Source organism: Spinacia oleracea, chromosome 2, assembly GCF_020520425.1.
Source record: "Spinacia oleracea cultivar Varoflay chromosome 2, BTI_SOV_V1, whole genome shotgun sequence".
Taxonomy (NCBI): Eukaryota; Viridiplantae; Streptophyta; class Magnoliopsida; order Caryophyllales; family Amaranthaceae; genus Spinacia; species Spinacia oleracea.
This window is the reverse complement of record NC_079488.1, coordinates 9,013,621-9,041,564: the sequence shown is the minus strand read 5'-3', so window position 1 is coordinate 9,041,564 and position 27,944 is coordinate 9,013,621. Positions and strand designations below refer to the sequence as shown.

Genomic DNA, 27,944 nt, shown 5'->3' with positions numbered 1-27,944 from the left:
GTGTTGAGCACGCAAGCCATCTCTACCGCACGAAGTACCACGCGGAAACCCCTAATCTGCTCCAACACAACAACGGAGGAAGCAGTAAGGTGATGATCAACAGGGATATCCGGTAAGGTAGGGACCGGAAAGGAAGGGTGTTTTGCTTGCAAATCTGCAAGTGTAGCATCACTGTAAGGGGCAAGACCTGAGGACGAAAGAACTTTAACAGCAGCAGTGTAGTGACCGTCAGAAATCTTTCTCTTGCATTGCTTAATATTACGCTCCGCCAAATCATGATCTTCGTCAACATCCAATGGAGATACGCTAGCCAATGTGTCTATGACAAGTTGCTCAGAACCACTAGGCTCACCCCAAGAACGAATAGCAGAGGTGATACTCTCTTCCTGTCGTCGCCGCCTAACACCAGAGGAACACTCACGATTACTTCGCGGAGAAAAAGTCGAGAGGACACAAAGAGGTAACACGAGCAAATGAACCCAACAAGCGATGTTATCTGGTCTGCAAATCACCTTATCAAGCGCCCCTTTTAGAACTCGCGAAAACCCAAACGACATTTGGGAGGGATGGATTTCACAGAACGCAACCGCTTAGACAATATAGTGTCTAGAAGAGCAACATCAAAAGAAAACTGATGTTCTCGAGGCGCATCAGAAGAAGACAGCTCGGACGTAGGAGCTTGTGGTTTTTGAATACCGTAGAGAATAAAACGAATAATACCATCCCTAGAATTAGGTGGGTCCACAAAAACAGTACTAGAACCACTGCCATGTCGACACCTAGTACGATGAGTATGTGTCTTGAAACAATCTCCACATAACCAAATTCCCATACGACGAAAGGTCACCTCAGCCGTAGAAAAAACCTGCAAATTGGTAGTAAGGGAATGACGGGTTACATCCCGCACACCAGAGCAACAATGACGATCCCGTAAGTGAGTGATTAGAGAACTCCTTACCAAACCACGCCCACCGCCATCCTGGCACCCGCTAAGACCCACAAAAGGCAATGAAACTTCTCCACAGAAGCCGCCATATCAAAGCACTTCAACCGCACTGAATCTGAAACGGAACTCACCGAACCTGCCAAACTGCCAAACTGCCGGAAACTAACACTGACTAAAACTGAAATGTCTCACAACGCAACAACCACACACTGCCACCCAACACAACACCGAAACACCCACAACACCACCGAAACACCCAACACAACGCAGCTCTAAACAGCACCCCCAACACCACCGAAACACCCACTGACCTGCACCTTCAGAACAGCAATGCAAGGCCTGAAATTGCCGACCAGAATCACCGCAAGTCCGTAACCACTAGAAAAGCCACCCGAAACACCAAACAAGGTGGTTGGCCAAAAGAAACCCCCGAACAGAATCTCACACCACAGGAAATGTCTGAATACCGCCGCAAAGACACAAAACCCGCCGGAAACCGATCAACAAACCACAAAAAAACGCCTCGTAAATGCCTGAATACCACCGGAAACTGATCAACAAAACACAAATCAAACACCTCGCAAATGCCTGAACCGACGTTGCCACAGCAGGACCGGAGGCGCGCCACCCCCCACGCTTGAAAGTCGCCTGAAAATCGCACTCAACAACCGTGATACGCGCCTGAAAACCTCTCGGACTGCACCAAAACCTCACCCAATACCTCCTGCGAACTGCACCAAAAGCCCTGCAAACTGCCCCAGAACCACCAACACAATGCCCGGAAACCGCCGACGAACCTCCTGCACGTCGCCGCCGTAATAGCCACCGGAGCTTTGACCTGTGACCTACGAACGTGGAACCCTAATTAACCATAATCGCCCCATAATCGCCCCTTTCCTTTGAGAGTTATTATTATTATTATTATTATTTTTCTATTATTATTTATTTATTTATTCATTTTCATTTTTATTATTGTTATTTTGTCATTATCTCTATTATATAATTGAAGAGCTGAAGTTATTTTAGTAAATTCACTTTTGATGTCCCTCTTATATTACTAAAATACCCTCCAACTAGAATAGAGAATATAATTACACCTACCCAATAGAAAAAGCCAAAGAAGTATTTAATCAATCTAGCCCCTTAAATATATTCTTACCATTTTAACCAATCTGTTTATATACTTTCGACTATATTAACCTTATCTGTTTCTTATATTCACATGCATCACATTTATATTATAGGTTTACATGTTATTTCAGGTTTAAATGTAATAACACAAATTTGTTTCTTATATTCGCATACATCGCGTGCATATAATACTAGTTATTATTATTGAAAAAGTGAATATTAAAAGGGGCATAATCATATTTTTTTTACACTAAATAAGGGCGATTTTAGTAAAACTTCATTTAAAAACCCTCTAAATGTAACCATCATCCATTCTAACCCATCTTACCACGTGTAACCAATCCAAGCCCCATCAGGCCATCACATCTTTCATTACGGAGTATTCATTAACCAATATACTCCAATAATCCTCTACTCCTCTTCAACACACTCTTCACTCACTCAGATCTTCTTCTTCTTCTCTGACTTTCTCACTTCGCCAAAGTGTCGGCAGCTCTTCCTCCCACCTTCCCCGATACTTTTATTGTTCATACCTTCTCTTATTCAGCCGACGAAAACAATCCAGATTTCAGATAGTAATCTGCAATGCACAAGGTAATAAAAATTGATGAATTTTCCCAAACTTTTTCTTACAATATTTTAGCAAATCAAGTTTCTAGATCTTTTTATTACATTTCTAGATCTGAATTTCATGTTGTTGATTATTTTGTTTTTTTGCTAATTTATTGCGAGTTGTACTTTAGTTACATTTGTTTTGTTTGGTAATATTATTTCTAATTATTGCGAATTGAATTCAAAATTCTGGGTGTTTGTCTATACTTTAGCTGATTTTTATGTGAATTTTAGTGTTTTTATAAGCCATTCTGCTTTTTCTTCTGAATATTATCGCAATCAATTTTGTTGTGTAATTTGATGAAGTTACGAAGTAGAAAAACATACATAGTAGTAAAAACACATAGCTCATATCGTTGTTAGATGGGTAGGACAAAAATCATCATAAGTGCTTCATTTGTAATTTGGATTTGTATGAACAAAAGTTATTTCTGAAAGAACTTCAAATCTTCAATCATCTCATACATATTATTTGCAGTGAAAAAATTTAGAAGTTGCTGAATACCTCATTTTTTGAGAATAATTGTTATATCATTATGTTCATTAGTGAGCAGATAATGTATCTGCAGCAGTTGTTTGTTTTGAGGGATGTCCTTTCTTTATCGTTTCTTCTTTTTTATTTTTGGTGGACATATCATCTTGACAGTTCACACAAAAAACACAAACTACATACTCTAAATCTACAAACAACAAGAACCAAAAGGTGTAATTCGTATACAACTCATAAATACACTACTAAAAAAAACTGTGAACATCATATGAACCATATATTGCTTGGGTTTTACTAGTTTGGTTTTCAACAAAGTGAGCGGATTAGTGTTGTTATTTTTTAAAGAACTCTAGACAAGTAATCCCTCTTATATTTGAGTTTATTGATAGTTTGATTGCTGCACATTTTTCTAAGGTAATTGTTCTTTTAAATGGAGTAAACTTTTTTAAAATCAATGTGAGTTTTCCTTAACACCACCAAAACAAAATTACATGCTAAAGAAAGTATAAGTAGACATGGCCATTGGAAACTAATTACACCTGACATCATTCACTAGGATCTTCTGTCAGTGATCATAACAAAGATGGATTTTTAAGATGTGGCATATGGTGTAAACTCTGCGTCCTTTCTTTATCGCTATGTCGGTATAAAGATAAAAATACAATATAACTAAAACTACTATATGTGTGTATAAGTAGCTACGTAAAATGTGACACTTCATCAATGACTACCTTGGTATGTCCGTATGTGCAAACAATTGGCTGAAGGTAAGAGTTGTAAGCTGTAATTGATACATGCATTTACGGAAAGGGATTGAGTCTCTGAATTTTGCTTTGGTTTGACGACCGCAATGGTGTTGTTAATTTGTTTTGCTGAAAATGATGTTTGGTATTGAGGCTCATTTATATCTTTGGATTTTGGGACATACAGATAAATTCTTATTCTGTTTTTCTAATAAGGCTATTTTCACAGATAAAATTTCTTCAACTCCTGTACCTGGAAGGAAACAAGATTTTCTAGTGGCAGACACCACGACAAGCGGGATTCCAAGTCATCCAGCCACGTCAAGAAGGATTTTCTAGTGGTAGATTTTCTAGTTGATTTTTCTGTGAATTTGATTTGCTGGGTATCAGGGAAATTTAGAGTTTTGAGTTGAAGTTGTGATTGGAAAGATGTTGGGTCGTTCTCCCCTTTTGAGGGCTGGGAGTTTGCGGCCCGAAAACTTGGGTCAACATGCTCTAGCTATGATTGGAAATGTGTGTTTCAGTATCTTTGTTGTTGGGGTTTTGATTTTCACCATTATTGCTGCGACTTATGAACCCGAGGATCCCCTTTTCCACCCGTCTGATAAGATATCCACCTTCCTTACATCGACCTCGAATGCTACGTTTGAGTCAGATAATACAGTCATAAAGACTGGGGAAGATTTCATGGCTGCGAATCAGACTGCTTTTAACACTTTTATAAACATCACTGATGTAGCTGATAATGCTGAGATTGCGGCTAGTACGGGTTCTGATTGTGGGGATGAGGTTGGTAAACCTATTGATTGTAAGGATCCGGAAGTTTTCCATACTATGATGAGAGCTGCTATTGAGAAGTTTAAGGACATCCATTTTTACCGATTTGGGAAGCCGGTCCGTGGTTTGGATGATAATACTTGTGATATGGCGTGGCGGTTTAGACCTAAAGAAGGGAAGACTGCCTCACTTTATAAAGATTATCGGAGATTTGTGATCTCCAAAGCAGAGAATTGTTCTTTGAGTGTGACTGATATAGGCGAGTACCACAGTGGTGTTAATGCGAGGAAGAGGAAGCCAAAGAAGCAAGCCGTGTTTGAGAAAGAAGGCCAACAAGGTGGTGAATCAGCTTCTTTGCCGGTTGTTGGGGAGATGGTTAATGATAGTCTTCCCGTTGTTGAATCAGAAGCCGCATTTAAGAATGGGAAATACTTGTATTATGCTGGGGGTGGAGATCGGTGTAAGAGCATGAATCACTACCTTTGGAGTTTCTTGTGTGCACTTGGTGAAGCTCAGTATTTGAACCGTACATTGATCATGGACTTGAGCATTTGTCTATCATCTATGTACACAAAAACGGGTCAAAACGAGGAAGGAAAGGATTTTCGATTTTATTTTGATTTCGAGCATTTGAAAGAGGAAGCCTCGGTATTAGACCAACTCCAATTTTGGACAGATTGGAATAAGTGGCAGAGAAATGATAGACTGAGTCTTCATCTTGTTGAAGATTTTAAGGTTTCACCAGTAAAACTCAAGGATCTGAAAGATACTTTAGTCGTCAGAAAGTTTGGAACCGTTGAGCCGGACAATTACTGGTATCGTGTCTGTGAAGGAGAGGCAGAATCTGTTATCCAAAGACCGTGGCACATGTTATGGAAGTCAAGAAGGTTGATGGACATAGTCTCTGCAATTGCATCGAGGTTAAACTGGGATTACGATTCTGTTCATATTGTAAGAGGGGAGAAAACAATAAACAAAGAATTATGGCCTAATCTTGATAGGGATACTTCACCCGATTCTCTTCTTACAACATTGAAGGACAAGATTGAAGAAGGAAGAAACCTTTATATTGATACAAATGAGCCCGATAAGTCATTTTTTGACCCGTTGAAAGACAAGTACACAACACATTTTCTAGACGAATACAAGGATTTATGGGAAGAAAACAGTGAGTGGTCTTCTGAGACAACGAAGCTCAATAACGGGGCTCCTGTTGAATTCGATGGGTACATGAGGATATCGGTTGATACAGAAGTGTTTTTGAGAGGGAAAAAGCAGCTCGAGACGTTCAATGATCTTACTAGTGATTGCAAAGATGGGGTAAACACTTGCACTACTTCCTCTAGTTAGTCTTAAATCTTAATATAATGTTCTTAGAAAGTCTCATTTGTTTAGTTTGATGATGCCTTCTTCCACTTATTTATGGTAAAATAACTCTTATATCCTTTGTTAGTTTTGTCCTTTTATTTTGTGACTTTAACTGTTTTGTAATGATCGAGTATGATTTTAACGAGTACCTGGAAATACTCAATTCTCTGTATGAGTGACAGATTTTTCCTGGGAAGAAATAATTGATTAGGAGAACATCAGAACATATATAGTACTCAAATCCATAACTGGCAGAAACTTTGATGACTTAGCTCACTTCTTAGTGTGACCACAAAAATACAGTTATAACTAATCACTTACGCACGTATAAAGATGGCTGTGGGTCGGGCCCATGGCAAGCCCATGTTGTATTAGGCCGGGCCGGGCAAAAATGTCAAAAACAAGACCTGGCCAAAGCCCATGGGCTTTGTGCCGGGTTGGGCTGACCTGTCGTGTCTAAGGCTAATTTTACTAAAATTAGTATGCTTTTCGTGCCGTGTTTTTTCCAAAAAATATTAGGCAAAGGCCCAGGCCCGCCCCGTCCCATGACTTCGTGCCCGTGCCGGACCGTGCTTTTTTCGTTTCGGGTTTCGGATCGGCCCGGCCCACAGTCATCTTTACGCACGTAGTATTGAAATATGTACAAGAGAACATGGTCTGATTTTAAGTTAATTTTTAATTTCATTAATTTAAAGTTCCAAACATCTTATGATCAGCACTTGCAGCATTCCGTATCAAATCTTTCTTTACTATTAGTTAATAAGTTATTGGTAGTCAATGAAGATTATGATATTACAAGATTTTGTGCCTGGATTTTGATATTATATCATCACACCATGAAACCATATTATGAACATTCCACAGCTTCTGCTAACACAAAATCAATAGAGCATAGCAAAATTGACCATATTGTGTATAGAAACTGCCGACATTAAATTATGAAAATTTAATTGGAAAAAATAGACTTTATAACTAGATTACATTCAACATTAAATACCAACATTAACACATGATATTGACTACATTACTAGTAAAATTACAATTTACTCAAATTATACATTGATTGTCAACATTTAGGATTTTCATTTTGAGCTCTTGGGAAAAAAATATTTAAATTGGGAAACACTTAAACAAACGGCTTATCTGATCGTTTATCGGGTACCCGTTCTTCGTAAAACGATATCCATAACCATATCAAATACCCGAATTTCGGATTTGGTACCCGAATCGATAACCATATCGGTTCGACCTACTTTTTTGGATCATACACCGGATTGAATTTCAGGTTTCTGGTTTTTCGGATAGTTTTGATCAGCCATATTGCCCGAACACCCGGAAAAACCAGACGTACACAAGAGATCAAAGATAACTCGCCGTGATTCAGCACTTGGCGAAAGGAGTAGACGCCGGGGCTCCAACGTACGAGACGAGATGAACATCCTGTGGCAAAAGCTGATACATAATCTGCAGATCCTCGAACATTTTCTTCATTTCCAGGACAAGATCAGACCTTCTACTTCCTTTCTCTCCAATGTTTTGGAAGTTGATGGTGTGATTGACATATAAAACCATCTTAATCTTGTTCATGTCCAGAATTTCTTTCAATTGTACACTGTGGCCTGATCTCCAGTGTTCAGGTTTGCTTTCTATATACCTGATCAAACCAGTAAAGTATGCTGAAATAAGTACAACGGAAAATCACAAGAGAAAAAGGGAACTGTACTCCCTCTGTATTTATTTAAGAGATACACTTGTCTTTTTCGGCCGTATTTATTTAAGAGATATACTTGCCATTTTTAGTAACTTATCAACCCCACCATCTAATTAAATAATCTATCTATACCTCATCCCCACCCCCCATCCCCTGAAATGACGTGGTCCCCACTTGTTTTACTTATTAAAATATCTACTCAACTCCACTTGTTTTATTACTTTATTTCATTCAATTCTTTTTCTTAATACCCGTGCCCGACCAAGTGTATCTCTTAAATAAATACGGAGGGAGTACTAGCTTATGACTTCAATCTAGTGTCAGCTCTCCTATTACCAGTGTTCATTCGGTAGAAAGTACACCCGGTTGCATATGTACAGACTTTAAGGTCGTTTTGTATTTTTAACCCTCAAAAAGAACATTTTTTACATATTAAAAGCACGTTTTTACAGCTTAACGTACGTTTAAAAAGATCATATTGTTAATAGTATCAAAAGGGATGCAATGAACCATTAAAGGAATTTAAATCTACGCTTGAAATAAATTGGGGTTTTCAAATTTGAGTGCAAAAGATTTGAGAGGATATGTAAATTGTTGTTGGTTTCTCCTACATTTAGATTTTTATCTAATTGGAAGAAGATACTCCGAATTATAGTATTTGAAAAAATACGTGCTTTAAAAGTGTAAAAATGTGTTTTTAAAGCGCAAAAATGTGATTTTAAACTAAAAAAAAGTTGTTTTTAAGGGGTTAAAGTACCAAACGATCTGATTGCATCTAGCTATACAAACAACCGGGTGTATCGTCTAATATGTGAAAAGTGTTAAAGGATGCAGATAACTTACATTTTTATCCTGGTCTTTAGAGCGGCGATGGTATCTACCGTAGTAGAGAAGTGGATGGCGAATTCAACTGAGTCGCCCATTTCCGGGCTCCGGTAGAAGTTGCTGATAGGCTTGGTTGCCAAAACAGAATTTGGATAGATAATCTTTTCATTATCATATCTTAAGAATATGGTGGTCAAGATGTTCATCTCTTCAACAACCATCTGCCAAAAAAAAAAGCTCGATTGATTAAACACAAATGAAAGAGATCAAGATACAGAATGTTAAAAAATAGTATAAAGCACGACGTAAATAACATTATAAAACAGACTAAAACAGAAAGTGTAAGATCATTTTGAAACGGAGGTAATAATAGCCATTTTCAGCTTACCTGAACACCATCAATCACACAACGGTCACCCACATCGAATGGATGCATTATGAACACGAAAATTATTGCTTCGAAAACCATCTTGACAGAATTGCCAAACACAAATGCCACAAGTAGACATTGTGATGTGATAAAGACAAGTATTTTGGTGTTCAAAAATCCCATCATAAGATTCCACACAATAACCATGATAATCAACACCACGACTGAAGCTATTCTATTCAACTCCTCCACAGCAGTTTTTGTATCATTTAATGAATGAGCAAGTGATTTACGCTCCAGGTAAGAATTAACCTGCAACCCAACAATGAAGTGAAACATCGAATCATGTCTACAATACAAACTCAAAGTAATTAGCATAATAACCTACAATCAGAAATTAATACTCAAGTCCCTCAAAAAGAAATTAAGATTCATATCTATAATATCTATAGGTCTTATAAATTACGAGAAATTCCGAGTTAATCTCACTGATTGGGAAAACTTTTTGATCAAATGGCAAATTCGTAAATATTTTGCTTGAACATTGTAGGCAGTATAATCTTATCTGTATATTAGTTGAAGTTGATTGTGAACTACTTGCCGTTGACCGTATATTTTATGATTGATGATGTATTACAAAAATGCAATATTATTTATTTGCAAGTGATTGAGTGAATATTTATAGTGTTATATTGTGTATTAGTAGATATTTATTGTATAATGTTAGTTGACAATTGATGTATTACGAAAATACAACGCTAAATGTACATCTGGCCTACATTTAAGGTCTTGTGACTGTACATCTGGCCTACATTCAAGGCTCACATTTAATGACATTTTCGTAATAAAACCATCCATTATTTACAAAGACGTCATTTGATTAGGAAAAATTCCCAATCACTGAGATTAACTCGGAACACCTCATTAATTACATTTTAGAAGACTTCTTGAAAAAATCAAACATACTTCAGATTTCAGAATCAGTAACTTACCACCCACTTCTTCAAAGTTGTCTTCTTGATTTTACCCGTTTCAACAGCTCCCTCAAACAAAGGAAATACTTGGTTCACTTCATCCATTTTCATGAAACGTAAGAGATCATCCTCATCAATATACCTACATCCAACAAATGATACCAAATTAGTGCAACAATTTCAATACAAGTACTTACAAGATTATACTTTCAGATACAGAGGAGAATACATCTTACTTGTAACCAGGTTTAGCAACATTCTTGAAGAGTTCAATAGCAGAAACTTTAGCTTCCCATTCACTTGTAATCTCTTTATTCTGCTCATTCATCTCATCATCTTCACCAAAATCAAGCGTATTCGATATAGTAGACAGCTTCGTTCTCCTTATAACATCAATCAACCCTTTCATAGTCCATGCAGAAATTTTTCCCTGGTCTATTTTATGAAGTTTCTCTACATTAATAACTTCTTCTTTCAACCCATCACCTTTCGTTATTCGTTCTAAACTCAACCTTCCACTCGTTCTTGATCGGGTCAAACTTTGGGCCATCTCCATTAACGGAGGCCCAGAAAGTGTCTGAAGAACATACTGATCAAATAAAGACTCCTGAATTCTATCAAAGAATCTCTTAACATGGAAATTCAGAGCTAAAGTTTTGATCAGTACAGTTTTCAGTAGCCATATTCCAGATCCAACCAAAAAACCAGCAATAGCCATTGTAATATAATGTAATACTCTTTTGGTCTTCCTTGATCTGTTATTCCCATGTGCAAACAACAAAATCCATGCTACAAGAATAAAACTCAACCAAAGGAAAACTCGTAAACTTTTCTTCAGCCCGTATACAAAATACAGAACTTTTTTCTTAAGCAAAAGTTTTCTTTCAACCAAGTATACAAGAATGGTGATGAGCCACCCTGTTACCAATCGACCACAAACTATAACTATGACAAAAACACACCATTTCCAAAGGCGTAAACTCCACATCGCGGTATCTTTCAAACGGTTGATGGTTAAGCTAGTGATTAACAAACCCATCAAGCTAGTGAACACTATCCATTCCAACAAAACAAAGAACTTCGGTCTCCTACGAGAATTTTTATTCTGAAGGTTAAATGATTTGTATACATCCTCATCCTCCTCCTCGTCTTTTCCTAGGACCGAAAATGGTGATTTTGTGTTGCCAACTAATGGAGACGCCGCCTTTGGCGTTCTAAGAGGTGTTTTAGAACCCATCACCAAATGAGTGTTTTCATCAACAAAAGCATCATTATTATCACTACTAGGATATGGTGGCTCGACTAATCTCGATTTAGTTTTCGACCTAGCTAATGAACTGCGCCTTCTCATGAGGTCATTCGGGATTTTGGGAGGTTTTCGGGGAGTTGTCATGGGACTTGTCTTTGAAATTTCAGGAGATTTAATCCCAAATCCCTCTTGGTTACTACTTATGTAGCTAGAACTCCCACCTGTCTTATTCATATCAGCTGCTACTCCGGCAGCAACTATAGATAATACAACATCATCAGTTCCAATCTGCTCACCAAATTCTCTGCTACCCTCCATTCTAATTCAATAACAACTCTTAGTTTACTACTCCCTTCGTTCCAGGAAGAAATTTGCCAAAAAAGGAAAAGATTCGGAATGGGAAGAACAAAAAGAAACGTCAATTCGGGAAACGGGAAGAACTTTTAGGAACAGAGGGAGTGAGAAGCAACACCATCAACTAAGTGAAAAACCCAGAAAAAATTGAATCAAACATACACAGTTACCCAGAAACAAACAGAGAAAACAACTACTACTACAACCACAATAGAATCTCAATCCCCAATCTGATGAGATCCCATGTAAACCCACATCGCCACATGTAGGTTGCATGCACTGGAGGAGGGTTCGGACCACTTATAATCCCGTTTATTGCTATTACAATCAGCCAAATATGTTACTTTTCACAATGACATCAGTAACAAAAACAAAATTCCTAAATTTTGTTCATTCAATCATTACCAAAAATACCATTCTAACACTAAAATTTTCACAATAATTAGCTTGTAGCAAAGCAAAACTGACAGATTAAAGGTTATAAAAGAGCTACTTTAACTGACCCGAAAGTTGTTACTTTCCCAGTTTGGAGGAAAATGGATTTTTCTGGTATGAAATGCAAAGTTGCATAACTTTTATAATTGTTTAAAGGGGTGTGAATATGGCGGTGGGAATGTTCAAAGTTCAATATTAGTAGACAGTGGCTTAAATACGTCAGCTGAAATGACCAAATTATTAATTGAGTAAAGCACATCCAACGTGTGACATAATTTTATACTATTATATGGTTTTATATTCAGGATTACGTTAAAACATCTAAATCCTGTTGAATATAATAAGTCAACTTACACCACCTAATCTTTTGGTCATTTTTGGATCTTTTTGGGTGGCTAAAAGAATGTACAGCTAACACTGTTTCATTATTACTTATTAGTCCTAGTGAGTTCAGGCCTTGTGGGTCAGCACTCAGCACCAATACTGCAGGCTGGAATTCTAACTGCCCCTCCCCTACAGCAAAATAAGATTAGTATTGTAATTAGGTAAGATTATGATAATCCAGCTAGAAGCAACTAGCTTTTAAATCTCGTCTACATCATTTCCTTTTGTGGTTCTATTATACCAAAATAAAAATCTAACGGTATTTATGATCACGATAATTTAATTACGGCCATAATAGAAATCATATCTTAAATCTCAAAACAAATTTCAACTCCAATTCTGCAAATGGTTTTACGATTTCACTACTATGTTACAAAACTGAAGCTTTACTATGCTATAACCGTTTAACCGATGAAAGCCCCTACAAAAACCACCGATATCTTTTTGGGTTATTTAGGTAATGGTTCTAGAGTGCTCATACTAAAATAGAAATCAAGAAAAACAACAACTTATCATTTTAGCATCTTTTTGGGTTATTCAGGATAATAGACAACAATAACACACTGAATGTGGCAATGAAGCCAACATTATATTCAGCAACAATGATATTAGTAACTATGTTACTCGGACTCGGGTACCCATGTCGGACACGGGTACGCGTCCAGTGTTCGGCTCGGCTATTTTGTGAAAAAAAAATTCAAGACCTTAGTCCAAAATGAAGTGTCCGGTGTCCGTACCCATGTCCAAATGTCGAAGATCCAACAAGGGTACTGGAGGTAAAATGAAGAGTCCAAGTAACATAGATTAGTAACACCATTGTACTCAACCTCTGCAATTTTGCATTAGAGCAACAGAGGGTTGTTTCTCATCTAAACAACACAAAAATTACTTTTAACATTGATAAAAACACGGCATTCAGAGATTAAAAAGAACACGAATATCTTCAAAGGAAATAATTAGTGAGCATTCAACAATAGGATTAAGATGTTTTAACATAATCGTAGATGCAGCAAATTAAAACCAAAATATGTAACATGAATCTTTTGTGGCTAAAGATGATATCGAATTCCTAACTCTTCAAAAATATTCTTAAGTTCCAAGATAAGCTCAGACCTTCGATTGTATCTCTCCTCGCAATTTTGGAAGTTAATAGTATGTTTGATACCAAGACACATCATAATCTTGTTCATCTCGACAATATTTTCCACTTGAACACTATGACTTGATCGCCAGTACTGAGGTTTGCTTTCTATGTACCTGCAATATCGAGAAAAGTCAACAAAATTGAGCTCTATATCGAAAATTAAAAAACAAAAGGCAAGAGGAAATGAAATATGTATAGGTTTTTTTTTTTTTTTTTTTGATAAGGAAAAAAAAAAAGGCTAACTAACCCCTTTGACTCTTTGAGAGGGCAAACCTAACTCATGATCAAAAGACGAAAACCATAACGACATAGTAGGACATATATAGGTGAAAACCAAGAAACATGTATAGATGAAAATAGCTTACACTCTTATTCTGGCTTTGAGAGCAGCAATGGTCTCCATTGTGGTCGAAAAACTGATAGCAAATTTTATCGAGTCATTCATTTCTGGACTCCGGTAGAAATTTCCAATAGGTTTTTTTGCCAGCAGTGAATTAGGATACATAATCTTTTCATTATCATGTTGTAAGAATATCGTTGTCAAAATGTTCATTTCTTCAACAATCATCTGTCAGCAACAACGCATCCACAATTAAGATTAGCAAGAATAACACGTAGACTCTAGCATGTAATATACCTGATCAAAAGGCGAGCCTGGTTCGGGACGGACCACGGCCTAAAAATTTCCATTATTTCGGGCCGATTTGTGTACCCATACCCCGCTATTCGAGCCAAAAATAGCGGCCTTTTCGGGCCCGGAAAAAATACGTTGCCCCAAACCCGTCAAATTTTTTAATTGGGCTGGGCCTGGTCCAATAAACGGGACTAAGCAAAACCCGCTAATTTTCGGGCCGTGGCGGGCCATCAGGCCGGCTCAAGTTGATCAGGTCTAGTATGTAACAATTGACATGATAATTTTATGCGTTGTGAAGTTACCTGAACACCATCAATCACGCAGCAATCACCCACATCGAATGGATGCATTACAAAAACAAAGATGATAGCCTCAAATATGTTCTTGACTGTTTCACCAAACATAAACACTACTAGCAAGAACTGAGATGTAATAAACACAAGTATTGTGGTTGTCAAAAATCCCATCATAAGATTCCACACAATGATTGAAACAATCAACACCACACCCGAAGCAATTTTGTTTAACTCCTCCACAGCTGTTTTAGTATCGTTTAAAGAATGAGCAAGTGATTTACGCTCCAAGTAAGCACTGACCTGCAACCAAGTTATTCGTGAGCTCGGGCCATATTGCTTATAAGTATTTATAGTAGACCTGATCAACATGAGCCCAGCCCGAACCAAATTGCTTATAAGTATTTATAGTATTTTGGGCAAAATTTGTAGGCCCGTTTTCCGAGCCCATCCTGGCCCGAATTTTTAATTTTTTGGTGGGTTTTGGGCACACAAAATCGACCTGAAGCTTGGCCCGGCCCGGGCCGACATAATGAACTGATTTTTTACGCCGCAGCCCGACACGGCTTTTGATCAGGTCTAATTTATAGTGTGATTACTATGTACATTAACCTAAATTAAGAATAAGAAACTTACCACCCACTTCTTCAAAGCTGATTTCTTAATCTTTCCAGTTTCTATGGCTCCTAGAAATAAGGGAAATACCATTTTTACTTCATCCACTTTCATAAAATGTAGGAGATCTTCCTCGTCAATGTACCTAAGTCCAAAACACGATAGGAGTGACTCAAAATCATAAAAAAGAAGATTCCTTCCAATTACTTGACCATAATCTCGATCCGACAAACATTTATTAGACTAAGTTTTGTCAAATAATGCAATATCTTACCTGTGATCAGGCTTGGCAACATTCTTGAATATCTCATCAGCAGCAACTTTTGCTTCCCACTCACTTGTGATCTCTTTATTCTCTTCACCCCTTGCATCATTTTCATCATAGTCAAGAGTACTAGAAATAGTAGATAGCTTTGTTTTGCTAATCACTTTCATCAACCCTTTCATGGTCATTCCAGAAACTTTATCTTCCTTGATATTGTGCAGTTTCTCCACATTAATTACCTCTTCTTTGATTGTTTTACCTTTTACTTTTCGCTCACAAATTAACTCCCCACTATTTCTTGTTTTCCTTACCCTTTCAACCATCTCTGATGATGGAGGCCTGGAAAGTTTCTGAAGCACATACTGCTGAAATAATGACTCTTGAATTCGATCAAAGAATCTATTAACATGGAAAGAAAGAGCTAAAGTTTTGATCAATAAAGTTTTGAGTAGCCATATTCCAGCCCCAACTAAACATCCAGCAATAGCCATTGTAACATAATGTAATACCCTTTTGATCTTCCTTGATCTATTAATCCCAACATTAAACAAGAGAACCCATGCTAGAAGGATAAAGCTCAACCACAGGAAAACCCGAACACTTCTCTTCAAACCATATACAAAGTAGACAACTTTCTTCTTCAGCAAAAAGTTTTGTTCTGCGAAATGAACAAGAATGTTGATGAACCATTCTGTTCCCAATCGACCACAAAATACAACTACAACAAGAACGCACCACCGCCAAAGCGGTAAACTCCATATCATGATAACTCGCACTTTGTGGGTAGTCAAACTTGCAATCATTAAACCCATCAAGCTAATGAAGAGCATAAACTCCAATAAAACAAAAAATTTGAATTTCTTACTAGACCGGTTATGCATTCGAAGATCAATGGATTTGTAAACATCCTCGTCCTCCTCTTCGTCATCTCTTTCAGCAGCTGGTAATGTTGTTGCGTCAACAAGAATAGCTTTTTGAGTGTCAACACTAACTCTTGAAGAGAAATTTAGTGCATTTTGAAGGAGTAAATCTGAATTTACAACATTATTCCTCTCTCGAACCAAAGCTCTTCACTCAATCAACCTTGATTTGGGTTTGGAACAAGTTGATCTAGCTAGCAAAGAGCGCCTTCTCAATAGCTCATTAGGGATTGTTGGAGGTATTTGAGGAGTTGAAAAATTACTTTGCTCTGTAAACTCAATGCCAGAGTCATTTAACTCGTTACTTTCTGATTCTATCCCAAATTCTGTTTGGAATGTGCTTCCATAACGTGAACTACCACCTCCCTTATTTGATTCACTTACTAATCCAGGGGTAACTATTGATAAAACAACATCATGGGTTGCAATTTCCTTAGTACATCTTTTGCTATTCTCCATTGGAATTCAATCATCAGCACCACATTAACAGCAAGAGCGAATCTTGCCTTAGTAGTGTTCTCTGTAAACAATAGGGTGTACAAAAACCCTGTGAATATTACTCATTAAAGTTGAAAAAGAAAAATAAAAGCTTATAATATTATTTGTGCGTGAAATTATGAACTATTTGAGAGGTCTATAAAACATTTCCAACCAGGAAAAGAAAATTGCTAAATGTCTATCTAAGCTTGCTGATTGTGAAAATATTTTCAAGGAAACTATTTAGTGGGAGTAATAAAAATGGGTACATTAGACATCATTATTTTCTTGTTTAAACATCAGTATATTGTTACTTCATCACAATAATAGTTGCGAATTAGAGCATTTCTCTTAATAACTCCATGTTTGCTGCAGAAATGATATGTTTATAAGAGGTTATGTTTCTGAATTTATTAATCATACGGGTTTATGATTTATAGCTTATTAAACAGAGATGTTTCAAGTTAGAGCATTAATCGCCAAATATGAAATATACAACTCCTTCCAATGGAATGACCAAATGATCAATAAAAAATGCAAGAAAATAACCTCAATTCACAAACATGCAAATTACTCATTCTTTTACTATTCTGTCATTTCAAAGTTCAAACCATTACGGACCGAAGAGACTGCAAAATAATTTTCTTGTCATGGCAAAGACAAATGACAATATTGAATATAAAGGTATTATGTGTCTACGTATGTCACGAACAATTGATTTAGTAACAAATCAACACAAGAGGAAAATAAAAGAGGAATTCAAGACTGACCTGGAAGTTCTCATTCTCTGTATAGAGTGACAGATTTTTCCTGCAAATTTTTCTTGGGAAGAAATAAACCAAGAGAACATTAGAACATAGAAGTAAGAACTGATAATGCTTACCAGTACTCAAGTTGGGGGCTCTTAAAATACTCTAACAATGGCGGGTTGATATGTTCAAATCTATAACTGGCAGAAACTTTGATGACTTAGCTCACTTCTTAGTGTGACCACAAAATACCGTTATTAACTAATCATTCACACACGTAGTATTAAAATATGTACACGAGAACATGGTCGGATTTTAAATAAATCTTTAATTTAATTATAATTAATTAAACATCTCACGATCTAGTCACCGAAGATTATGATATTACAAGATTTGTGCCCGGATTTTGATATTATATCATCACACCATGAAAATCATATTATGTACAATTCACAGCTTCTGCTAGCTAGCACAAATCAACAAAGCTTGGAAAAATTGACCATATTGTGTATAGAAACTGCCATCTATCTTCGAAGACTAAATTGACCCAAATTGTCTACACAAATTTTAGCTCTGAAATGTGTTAAACATTGTGTAGAGCCAAGAGGCCCAAGAATGTGATCAAAATATACATGGGCAACTCGAGTGACCAGTTGACGCGTCTCAGCAAAGTCATCTAAATATATCCAAAGACTCAGCTAAAAAGGTACAGAGTATGAGATAAACCTCTACCTGCTTTGCATGCCTCGCTTCATTCATCACGATCTATAAGCTTCAGTACATTATGGTCTCCAGATCAATTCAATGGGGTTGAGCAAAACCTCGTCGAATAATCAAGATGGAGCACAACATTGCATTGCTGTTTTGTATATGTCACCTTCCCCTGGTATGGTAATCTGCAACATCTACTGGTCTCAGCTCAAAACAGCAACAGAAAACAAAATAGTACTTCACTTCCTTTCTGTATTTTTCTGAGCAGTTCATCTGGGTGTTGATAGTCTTGTTCACTTCCTACGACTTCGTTGCTCAGTAGTAGACATGATCATCATGATCCCGGCCCGAAAATAGCGAGTTTGGGCAGAATTTTTTGGCCCGTTTTTCAGACCCAGCCCGGTTTTAAAATTTTGTGGGTGGGTCCATAGATAAAAAATGCGGTATCGGTCACGGTCGCGGGATCGGTCGCGGAGTCTCGGTAACGGAAATGATGCGTTAGTCGCGGACCGTGTCGCGGTTGGCGCGTAGGAATTCGAAATTTGAAAAAGAAGCCCTATGTCAGCCCCATTCACTACCTACCCTAGTCCTCCTCCTCTAAATCATACACGTGACATAATTAAAATGAATTCCTTTGTCTACCTTCTCTCTCCTCTCTTGTTTTAGATTTGAAAATGGAGTTCTCTACTCTATTTCAATGGAGTTTCTCCATTTCTTTCCCTTTTCCCTTTCTTTTTGTCGAAAACATGGGGAATTCGGCCGAAAACCAAGTAGATATGAGGTTCATAGAGTTTAATGCGGACAAACATTCGTTCGGATCGGTTGAACCGGCCGAGATCTCGCCGTTTTTAAAAACACCTTTACAACTCGGGATATCTCGTATCGCCAGCCTCCAAAACCTTGTTAACTCGGGCGACACGAGTTAACTCGGGCGAGTTTTTACACCATGGGTGGGTCTTGGGCAACTCAAAATCGAAATTCCAGTTATAATTTAGGCCCGATCCGAAAGCCCGTTATTTTTGGCCCGAGTATCGGGCTTGGGTAGAAAATTCGGCATGAAGTTTGACGCCCGACCCAACAGGGAAAAAAATTAAGGTGTGGCATGACCCGAACCCAGCCGGCCCGTAAGTTAATCATGTCTATTCAGTAGCATTCTTGTTCTCAACTTCTCATTCTTAGAGCTGGATGGAAGAGCCGAGGTTGTAGATACCTTTCCAGCAAAAGCTCTGACTTTTCTGGAAACCCATTTCAGGGGCAAACAATGCACCACAGTGCCAACATCATTTGCACTAGCAAGTTCAACTAGACTCTGGGTACTTGATTTAGCATCTGATGTGTCTACAGTTCCACACCATTGCCATGTCCATTGAACCATCCACAGATCACAGGCTTTCATCACGTCTTTAGATATGCCAATATGCCATGTTTATCTGAATAGCTGTCCAACCGGTAGATATACTGCAGCTTAGTAGTCAATTGTGCACTAGAGTCAATCAATTCTTTGACATGCAGCTAGGCAGATTTCATCATTTTCTTTTCGAATAGATATGATAGAATTTATTAGCACCAGTAGGCCGCAGCTTCCGGCTTGGAAGTGGAACACTTTGTATTATTGACAGCCACGTCTCTAACAAAATCATGTACCTAAGGTAAGCTCAAGAAAGTAGTTAAAACTTCATATTTATCATTGAAAGAGAAAAGGAAGCAGAACAAACCAAATTTAGGCAACCAGCAATCTTTGAAATACTGCATGAATGCAATAGGTCGATGAAATCTTGCATGAACTTTTCAACAGAGACTGAAGATTCCAGTCCGTCCAAAGTGCTGCTAATGATAACACAAAGACGTTTGAAGATATTTCTTTGAACTTCCATTTGCACTGCATTTTTCACTATAAGGCGTGGTCAAGTGCCCTACGGACACACCAAAGAAAAAACCACAGAGGACAGTAAAACAAAGTCCTGCAGCAGTAATAAGAAGTACATTAGTAAACAGCATATACAGATTTTACCAAACAAACGTATATCATAAGTAGCCTGCCCTATTGGCTCCAACACTGCTGCTGCATCATCTATTCACAAAACCACACCAGTATCAACTGCAAACAATTGACCTACTAGACCTTTCATCCACTTCGAAATATCTGTCTAGGAAAAGTTATGAGTGATAAAATTACGCCACAGGAAGTGCACGCTGTCTTGAATCAAACAAAAGAAGTGTGCACAAAGGATACTGAATAACCAGGGACAAAGCATAACCAGTGATTTCTGTATAGAAATGAGGCTTAGATATGCGAGAAACATAAATCAACAGAGTTTCAGAAAAAGCTTCAAATTTTCAATAACAGCATATTGCTGTCATCTTACTTTAAGCTTCTTTATCCCAAAGGTAGAACCAGCTGCAATGATGCTGACATGCCCAAATCTTATCATCTGTTGCATTCGCCACTCAGTTTGGATTCCCAAAAAAAATGGATTGACGTCAGGATGGAATGATCCCTGAACAGTTATATGAAAACGGACTTTATATTGCGCTCAACGCACAGCAGGACACTAGCTTGGTCATCCAGAATTCCAGATGTAGTTCATAAGTGGATCTTTTAATAACCATTTCTAGCTTCTGTACATAATTGAGTGGCCATGTTACTAAGTTTTGTAACCTTGTCACAATAACGTAAAAATCCCTTCATTGTTTTCTGCACTACATTATATGCAGGAAGGCCAAGGTAAATCATCTTGTCTGTTACTGAATTATGGTGCTAGAAAAAAATTCTTAGCACCAGGACCTAAGGAATCTCTATCAAGAATACCATCTTGTTCACATGACGCCTCTCGTAATCTCATTATACAGGATGAGTACAAGTGAAGGGCATGCATACAGGTGCCTCACCACAAAATGACATGTTCAACCTCTTGTAGACTGCGGCATGGCAGTGCCATTTCAGGTATTCAAACATTATCATCGACTAAGTAATATGTTACTTGCTCTCTATAGTGTTTGGGTCCAAATGGACACCAAATTTGCACTTCAGGAGGCAGAAATTCCCATCAAATTAAAGTCTACTTGATCTTGCTGCAAGCCAGAGGTAAGCTTTCAAGATGTGAAAACAATCGAAATAACCTGATGTAATATATGGCTCATATGTAGTAAATAAATATACCAAGCAGTGCTTTGGCCTAGTGAAAGCATATTATTTAAAGTGTCTAGCATGCTAACTCGGGCCGGGTTGACCTAAGAGGGGTTCCAGCCCAGTAGGACTCTTCGTCTAACCTATTAAAAAAACTGTAGTAAATAAATATCACTTCTGAAACCCATCACAACAGAAGGTGGCTGCTCTTAGTATCTTTAAGCAAAAATCATTTTCCACAAACCCAAAAACATATATAAATGGTCTTCTGGAATGCAAAACATATGATTCTCAATTATAAAGGATAAAAGAGCATTCCATCTGTACGTCAGATATGCACACAACATGTACACTTTCCAAAGTCACAGAAAGATCCTTGCAGAATACGCTTCCTTGTTTCACTTAGGTACATGGAGTGAAACAAAATAAATCATTTGTTGATTATTAAACATGTTCTTCAAAAATTTAAAAAAGACAATTAATTCGTCAAGACATTCCATTTGAGGTTATCAAAATTCAGATAATTTCATCTAATGCAAAAGTTGAAAGTTCAAGAACATGCAATTAAACGTGGGTAATATAACGGTCTCACTCTATCTGAATAAGAATTAGTTCCTACGAGCCACAGTTTCTAGGAGTAGATTTCAAAAACTAGATTTCCTAGGTCATGAAAATTCAAACCCCCAGGCCCCAAGTACATTTGATTGGCAGCAGGATAATTTGCAGCCTCAAACGACTTGTAACTTACTGAAGGTAATCTACTTACCTACACATAGTGTTAGAATCCAACCTTCCTTTACCTTTATTTCTCCTTTCTATTGCTTTCTAGGATCTTTCTAATAGTTTTGTAGGGTTTAGGGAGAATTATTATGTTACTATAATTCCAGTGTTCACTGGCAAGTTTTAGCTAATTCAAAATAAACCTCTATGAGGGGTATGAACCAATACCTCTCATCAGAAGTTGCTTTTGCTTAATTCATGTGTTGTTGCTAGCCTTTATAGATATTGTGCTGTCGCATGCTTTTAAGCTTTCCAAGACCCATCAAAGTCCCTCGCAAAACAGATACACTCTCGTCGTCGGTCCCGCTTGTGCCTGCTGTGCGCACACAAGCGTCCCGATCGACCCCCGACCCTCGCTCTTGTCGCCAATAGGCAAGAGTGCCCATTCTGAAGCAAACACCCGCTCGTGCCCCGAGCCTTGAGATTCACTTTCCGCACAAGGCTTGCGCCCTTGCCTCCCCATAGGCAAGAGCGCGCCGCACGATCCGTTGTCAAAACACTCGGACCGTGACACATAGTTTCTACACTCTTTTACTATGTTACTTCGATTCTTCATTTCACCCTCAAGTATCATTTAGACACTTCATTTTGAACCAAATTCAGGCAAAATTTTCATAAGATGGTCATGTTTAAGACTTGGACATGTAACCACATCTAACACTTCTAGCCGAGTCTGAGTAACATAGCTCATTTAGGTAGCTATCTTGGGGTGCGTTCTATTCACCTAATTTTCACTTATTTTTCATGAACTTATCTTATCTGAACTTAACTGAACTTATCAAAACTTATTTTAGTTATAAATTATAATTGGTCAACCCTTTTTTTCCTGAACTTGTCTTATCTGAACTTATCTGAATTCATTGTTACTTAAATAAGTTAAAATAAGGTAAACATAACATAGTCTTAGTTCGACATGGTCGAAGTTTATAATACACTATGCACATCAAAGTTTCAAACCCGTTTTGGAGAAAAAGCTGAAATTGGCAAAATACAGTAATACACTAACAGAGGCCAAACCCTTGGCATTACTACCAACAAGGCAACAATGGTCAACAAACAAGATAGCAGAAACAATTACAATACTACAGAACTTGAATAATTCATAAATTTGAAGATTTAGACATAACAAATCATTCATAGTAGACTGCAGGCCATTCTGCCAACTACTAAATTGCTCAAATTTCTAGAAATTGGGGGGCAATATCATTATAATTCGATTTAAATATCTGGAAATTCCAGATTTTGAATTTCCAACTCACATATTGGACAAATTATAAACAACAAATAACGATAGAATTGAATAAAATGAGAGAATTCCAACTCAAAATCAAGAACTCGTGTTAAATCGAAGAAATTAACATGTTCATACCTCAAGCAATCAATCGCTGATGGCACTCAAACGGCGATAGTAAGGATAAAATAGAGCTTGAAATTGAATCCCCCGGAAAATTACACTTGAATTTCTCTGGTATTGTAGAAACTAGAGAGAGATGAGTAGATGACGGGTATAGGATTTTGGGGAAAAGATTTTAATTTTTGTTTTCGTTAAGCTTCGAACTCGCGTCACAAGTTCACAATTATTTTCAATTTCTTTTTAAATGTTATGTTTATTCTTTGTATTATCATTCTTGGTACACCAAGCCTATTTTCTTGATAGACAAGAAAACAATTTTGGGGATTTTAAATGAACAAGAAAATTATTTAGTAGTAACCGTTGAAATTGATATAGTTGATGTATAGCAAATCAGCAATAATATCTTATCTTGTAGGGTGATTAAAGTGTCAAAAGAAACCTTTAAGAATGGTTGCCCTTTTCCGAATAAAGCTAATAAATATAAAATCACGAGGATGTTACTTCTATGGTTATACGAAAAAATATGAAAATTATTAGGTGCACCCGGATGCAACGTGCACTCAAGTACATTTTAATGCTCATTGATGATCCCTCTTACATTTTCTCCTCACATTAAAGAGAAAATGTGAGAGGCCAGGGTGCACGGTACACCCGGGTGCACCTAATATATTCTAGAAAAAATACACTAGCGCTAAACCAGTAACGCTGTAATACATTACGGTGAGTTTAGAAACTACACTATGCTACTGTTACACTACTAAGCTTAGGCCTACACTAAGCGCTAGAAGCTAAGGCCCTGTTCTGTTCACCTTATTTTCACTTATTTCAGGAAAAATAAGTTTAGATAAGTTCAATTAAGTTCAGATAAGTTCAGATAAGATAAGTTCAGGAAAAATAAGGGTTGGCCAAGTACAATTTATAACTAAAATAAGTTTTGATAAGTTCTAATAAGTTCAGATAAATTCAGATAAGTACAGTTAAGTTCAGATAAGTTCAGGAAAAATAAGTGAAAATCAGGTGAATAGAACGCAGCCTAAGTAGGAAACAATGAGAAAATGTTCTTAGGCTCACGTGCATCCGGGTGTATAAACCATATACTGTTAGGTTATGATACATATGACAATTCATAAATCATGCGGAAAAACCATTTAGCCAGGAATACATATTATTTACACATAATCATTTAGCATAGTTTAGATGCATACTCTTTGTTGCGTGCCTTCCCTAGCTGCGCCCGAACCGAACAAGAACAAGTCTTTAGGACTCCAAGTGTCGTCCCTCCGTAGATAGTCCACAGCACGTCCGGATCCGCCTTAAGATTGACCAACTAGAATCGCCCCTAAGGTACTATAAATTTTCGGCACTTTTGAGCAAGATGTGTGACTGAATTTTTCTCTCAAAAACTCACTTTGAATACTTGAATAACTCGTTATAAATTGTGAACCCAGGCCACATATTTATAGGGGTATGGAAAGAGAATTGGAATCCTATTAGGATACGAATTAATTAAATTAGAATTATAATAAAACTCTTATTTAATTAATTTATCAAATAGAATTAGGAATCTAATCATTAAACGAATTCTGCACGTTTTAGGTTTCGTATGCGAACACAAACACTTACGCGAGCATGACCCGCAAGCGTGCAGGCCATGCCCGCGCACAGCCCACACGGCCGCACGGCCCACGCGAGCTACAAGCCCACGCGAGCTGCAGCAATGCTCGCAGCCCACTGCTCGTAGCTGCGCGCGCTGCCACGGCCTGCTGGGCCTGGCGTGGCCTTGGCTGTTCGTGTGGCGCGCTTGGCTTGCTGGGCGATGGCCTGGCTTCGTGCTGGGCCCTCGTCCGATGCTTATTCGTACGATACGCTTCCGATTAAATTCCCGATTCCGGAATTTATTTCCGATACGAACAATATTTAATATTTTCGATTCCGAAATAAATTTCCGTTTCGAACAAATATTTAATATTTCCGTTTCCGGAATTATTTTCCGATTCCGATAATATTTCCGATTCTGACAATATTTCCGTTTCCGGCAATATTTCCGATTCCGGCAATATTTCCATTTCCGATAATATTTCCCGATACGTACCATGTTTCCGTTTCCGGCAACATCTACGACTTGGATAATATTTATATTTCCGATACGATCCATATTTCCGTTTCCGGCAATATCATCGTTTCCGGAGTATTCATTTCTTGCCTGTGACGATCTCAGCTCCCACTGAAACCAAGATCCGTCGATTCCGAATATCCATAGATGGAGTATTTAATTCCATTAAATACTTGATCCGTTTACGTACTATTTGTGTGACCCTACGGGTTCAGTCAAGAGTAAGCTGTGGATTAATATCATTAATTCCACTTGAACTGAAGCGGCCTCTAGCTAGGCATTCAGCTCACTTGATCTCACTGAATTATTAACTTGTTAATTAATACTGAACCGCATTTATTAGACTTAACATAGAATGCATACTTGGACCAAGGGCATTATTTCCTTCAGTCTCCCACTTGTCCTTAGGGACAAGTGTGCATTTCCTAATTCCTTTGTCGCTCGATGCTTGCTCTTGAACATAAGGTAAGAGTTGTCATCCTTATTATGTCCAGAGGTGTTCCTCGGTTTCAGAGTTCAACTGATCAAATAAACAGATAATCATAGCCTATGATTCATCCGAGCACGGCCATGCATTTCACAGTTTCTAGCTCTCCGAGTGGCCTTGTACAACTTTTAAGCATCTCATCCCGATTTATGGGAGGACAATCCCAATCTCGTGATCTTGAGATTAGACTTCGTTTGATAGGTGATTACCTGAGCGTTGCCTTTATAGCCTCCTTTTACGGTGCGACGGTTGGTCAACGTCAAAGCAACCAGTTCTCAAACAAGTAATCTCAAATCACTCAGGTATTGAGGATTTAGTGTCTAATAATTTTAATGAAATTTACTTATGACAGATTTTCATCTCTTACAGTAAAGTTTCATAGGTCTTGTCCGATACTAGTCTTCCCAAAGTAAGTATCTATGCAAATGATTATGACATTTCCATGTCCACATAGTTCAAGAAATAGAACTACTAGTCATCTTGCATTCTAATCGTCTAACGTTTTCTATGCGTCCAATTTTATAGAAAACTCCGACTAGGGACCATTTTCAACCTTTGACATTCAAGTTCACTTGATAGACATTTCTTAGTCACAGGACTGGTCCTGACAGTCTATCTTGAATATATCGTCAAATTGAAGGGACTCATCATTTAATACTAAACCAAGATTAAATGGAATATGAAAATACATTTCATATATGATAAATGTTCAACCCCAATGTTTTACAACCATGGGCCTCAAACCCATCTTCTAAAACATTTCATGGAATTCAAAGCTATGCTTGATTTCCAGTGCTACAACGTGAGTGTTGCTTCTCACTTGTTGCATAGGTTTAGTTATCATGCTTTTCCAATCTTAATATCCTTTTCATCGAATGTTCTTCGAGATATGATGATAAGATCTTTTCGAGTTTGTTTATTATGTGATCTAGTCTTTCTTACTTCGATGGTGGTTTTACTCATTTTGCAATGAAGAACCATCAAGTTAGCAGACGTTTTTCTTGCTTCAAGAGTGGTTCTACGCATTTTTCAATGAAGAACCATCAAGCCAGCAGATAGGTGATCTACCCAAGTTCAGTGAAGAACTTTAAATAACCCTGTTTTATTGCTTCTTAGGCAATAATTACTTTTACTTCAACTGTATAGGTTGCTAGTGATGCTTTGTTTGGATTTACCTATCCAAGCAGTTCATAGATATGTGGAAGACTCTCCAACTATATCTTAGAACATAGAAATTATTATTTTAATTTCCCACGCAACAACTCATGGTCTCCAACCCATGTTGCCATTTTCAAAACACGATGCTCTATAGCTCGTCCTTATCAATGGTTAACTCCAAAGGGTCTTGCTTGATCCTTTGCCAGTGTTTATGCGTGTAGCATCAATATTTAGCATATCTTTATTTCCTTGAATCAAGAACTATTCCTATGTACCTTTTCAAGTACCATAAGTATTCTTGATCTCAATCTAGTTGATCTTTACTTAGATCAATAGAGATTGGTATATGTTCGTCATGGCTAAAGTCATACGATACGTTTTTGGCAATCCTCGTATTATATCATACATGATAAATTCTTTTGCAGAATAATTCCCAATTGAATTCTATTCATGTAACTTTAGCTCATTTAGTTTCAGTAGATACTAAATCCAGCTAAATTCTTTGACATATAATATAGGTTTAAGAATCTTACTTAGATTCTTTGATGTTTAACTTAGTAAATGCTTATACATAGTTCAAACATCCTTTACTTAGATTTATTCATATGGGTCGAATATCTCCAATGGAGTCTTTCGTGTTTGATTTAGTAAATGCCATTACTTAAAACAATATCATAAGATCTTTGTAAATAGATCTTAATACCCAGTATGTACTAAGTTTCGCCATGGTCCATCATTGATGAATAAT

The 27,944-nt window shown here is 37.5% G+C and overlaps 2 protein-coding genes and 1 pseudogene across 2 annotated transcripts; 1 reads left to right on the top strand and 2 right to left on the bottom strand.

Annotated features, from left to right (window-relative positions):
- Window positions 1-2,482: 2,482 nt before the first annotated feature.
- On the top strand, window positions 2,483-6,239 carry LOC110793014 (uncharacterized). The gene is made up of 2 exons (XM_056836471.1): window positions 2,483-2,671; window positions 4,152-6,239. Exon 2 carries the CDS (start codon window positions 4,352-4,354, stop codon window positions 6,047-6,049), a length of 1,698 nt encoding a protein of 565 aa, XP_056692449.1. The 5' UTR covers window positions 2,483-2,671; window positions 4,152-4,351; the 3' UTR covers window positions 6,050-6,239.
- Window positions 6,240-6,925: 686 nt separating this feature from the next.
- Window positions 6,926-12,756, bottom strand: LOC110793015 (mechanosensitive ion channel protein 10). Its single transcript, XM_021997843.2, has 5 exons — window positions 10,184-12,756; window positions 9,966-10,089; window positions 8,992-9,285; window positions 8,622-8,824; window positions 6,926-7,721 (listed from the first exon to the last, which is right to left on the bottom strand). Exons 1-5 carry the CDS (start codon window positions 11,512-11,514, stop codon window positions 7,448-7,450), a joined length of 2,226 nt encoding a protein of 741 aa, XP_021853535.1. The 5' UTR covers window positions 11,515-12,756; the 3' UTR covers window positions 6,926-7,447.
- A 435-nt stretch (window positions 12,757-13,191) lies between these two features.
- Window positions 13,192-23,656, bottom strand: LOC110793016 (mechanosensitive ion channel protein 10-like; annotated as a pseudogene).
- Window positions 23,657-27,944: the final 4,288 nt, after the last annotated feature.

Excerpts from the sequence above, each read along its gene's own strand:
- LOC110793014 (XM_056836471.1), top strand. The coding sequence starts at position 4,352 with ATGTTGGGTCGTTCTCCCCTTTTGAGGGCTGGGAGTTTGCGGCCCGAA.
- LOC110793015 (XM_021997843.2), bottom strand. The coding sequence starts at position 11,514 with ATGGAGGGTAGCAGAGAATTTGGTGAGCAGATTGGAACTGATGATGTT. Across the intron at positions 10,090-10,183 it reads GTTGCTAAACCTGGTTACAA|GTATATTGATGAGGATGATC; the intron begins GTAAGATGTATT and ends TGTTGGATGTAG. Across the intron at positions 8,825-8,991 it reads GTGTGATTGATGGTGTTCAG|ATGGTTGTTGAAGAGATGAA; the intron begins GTAAGCTGAAAA and ends TTTTTTTGGCAG.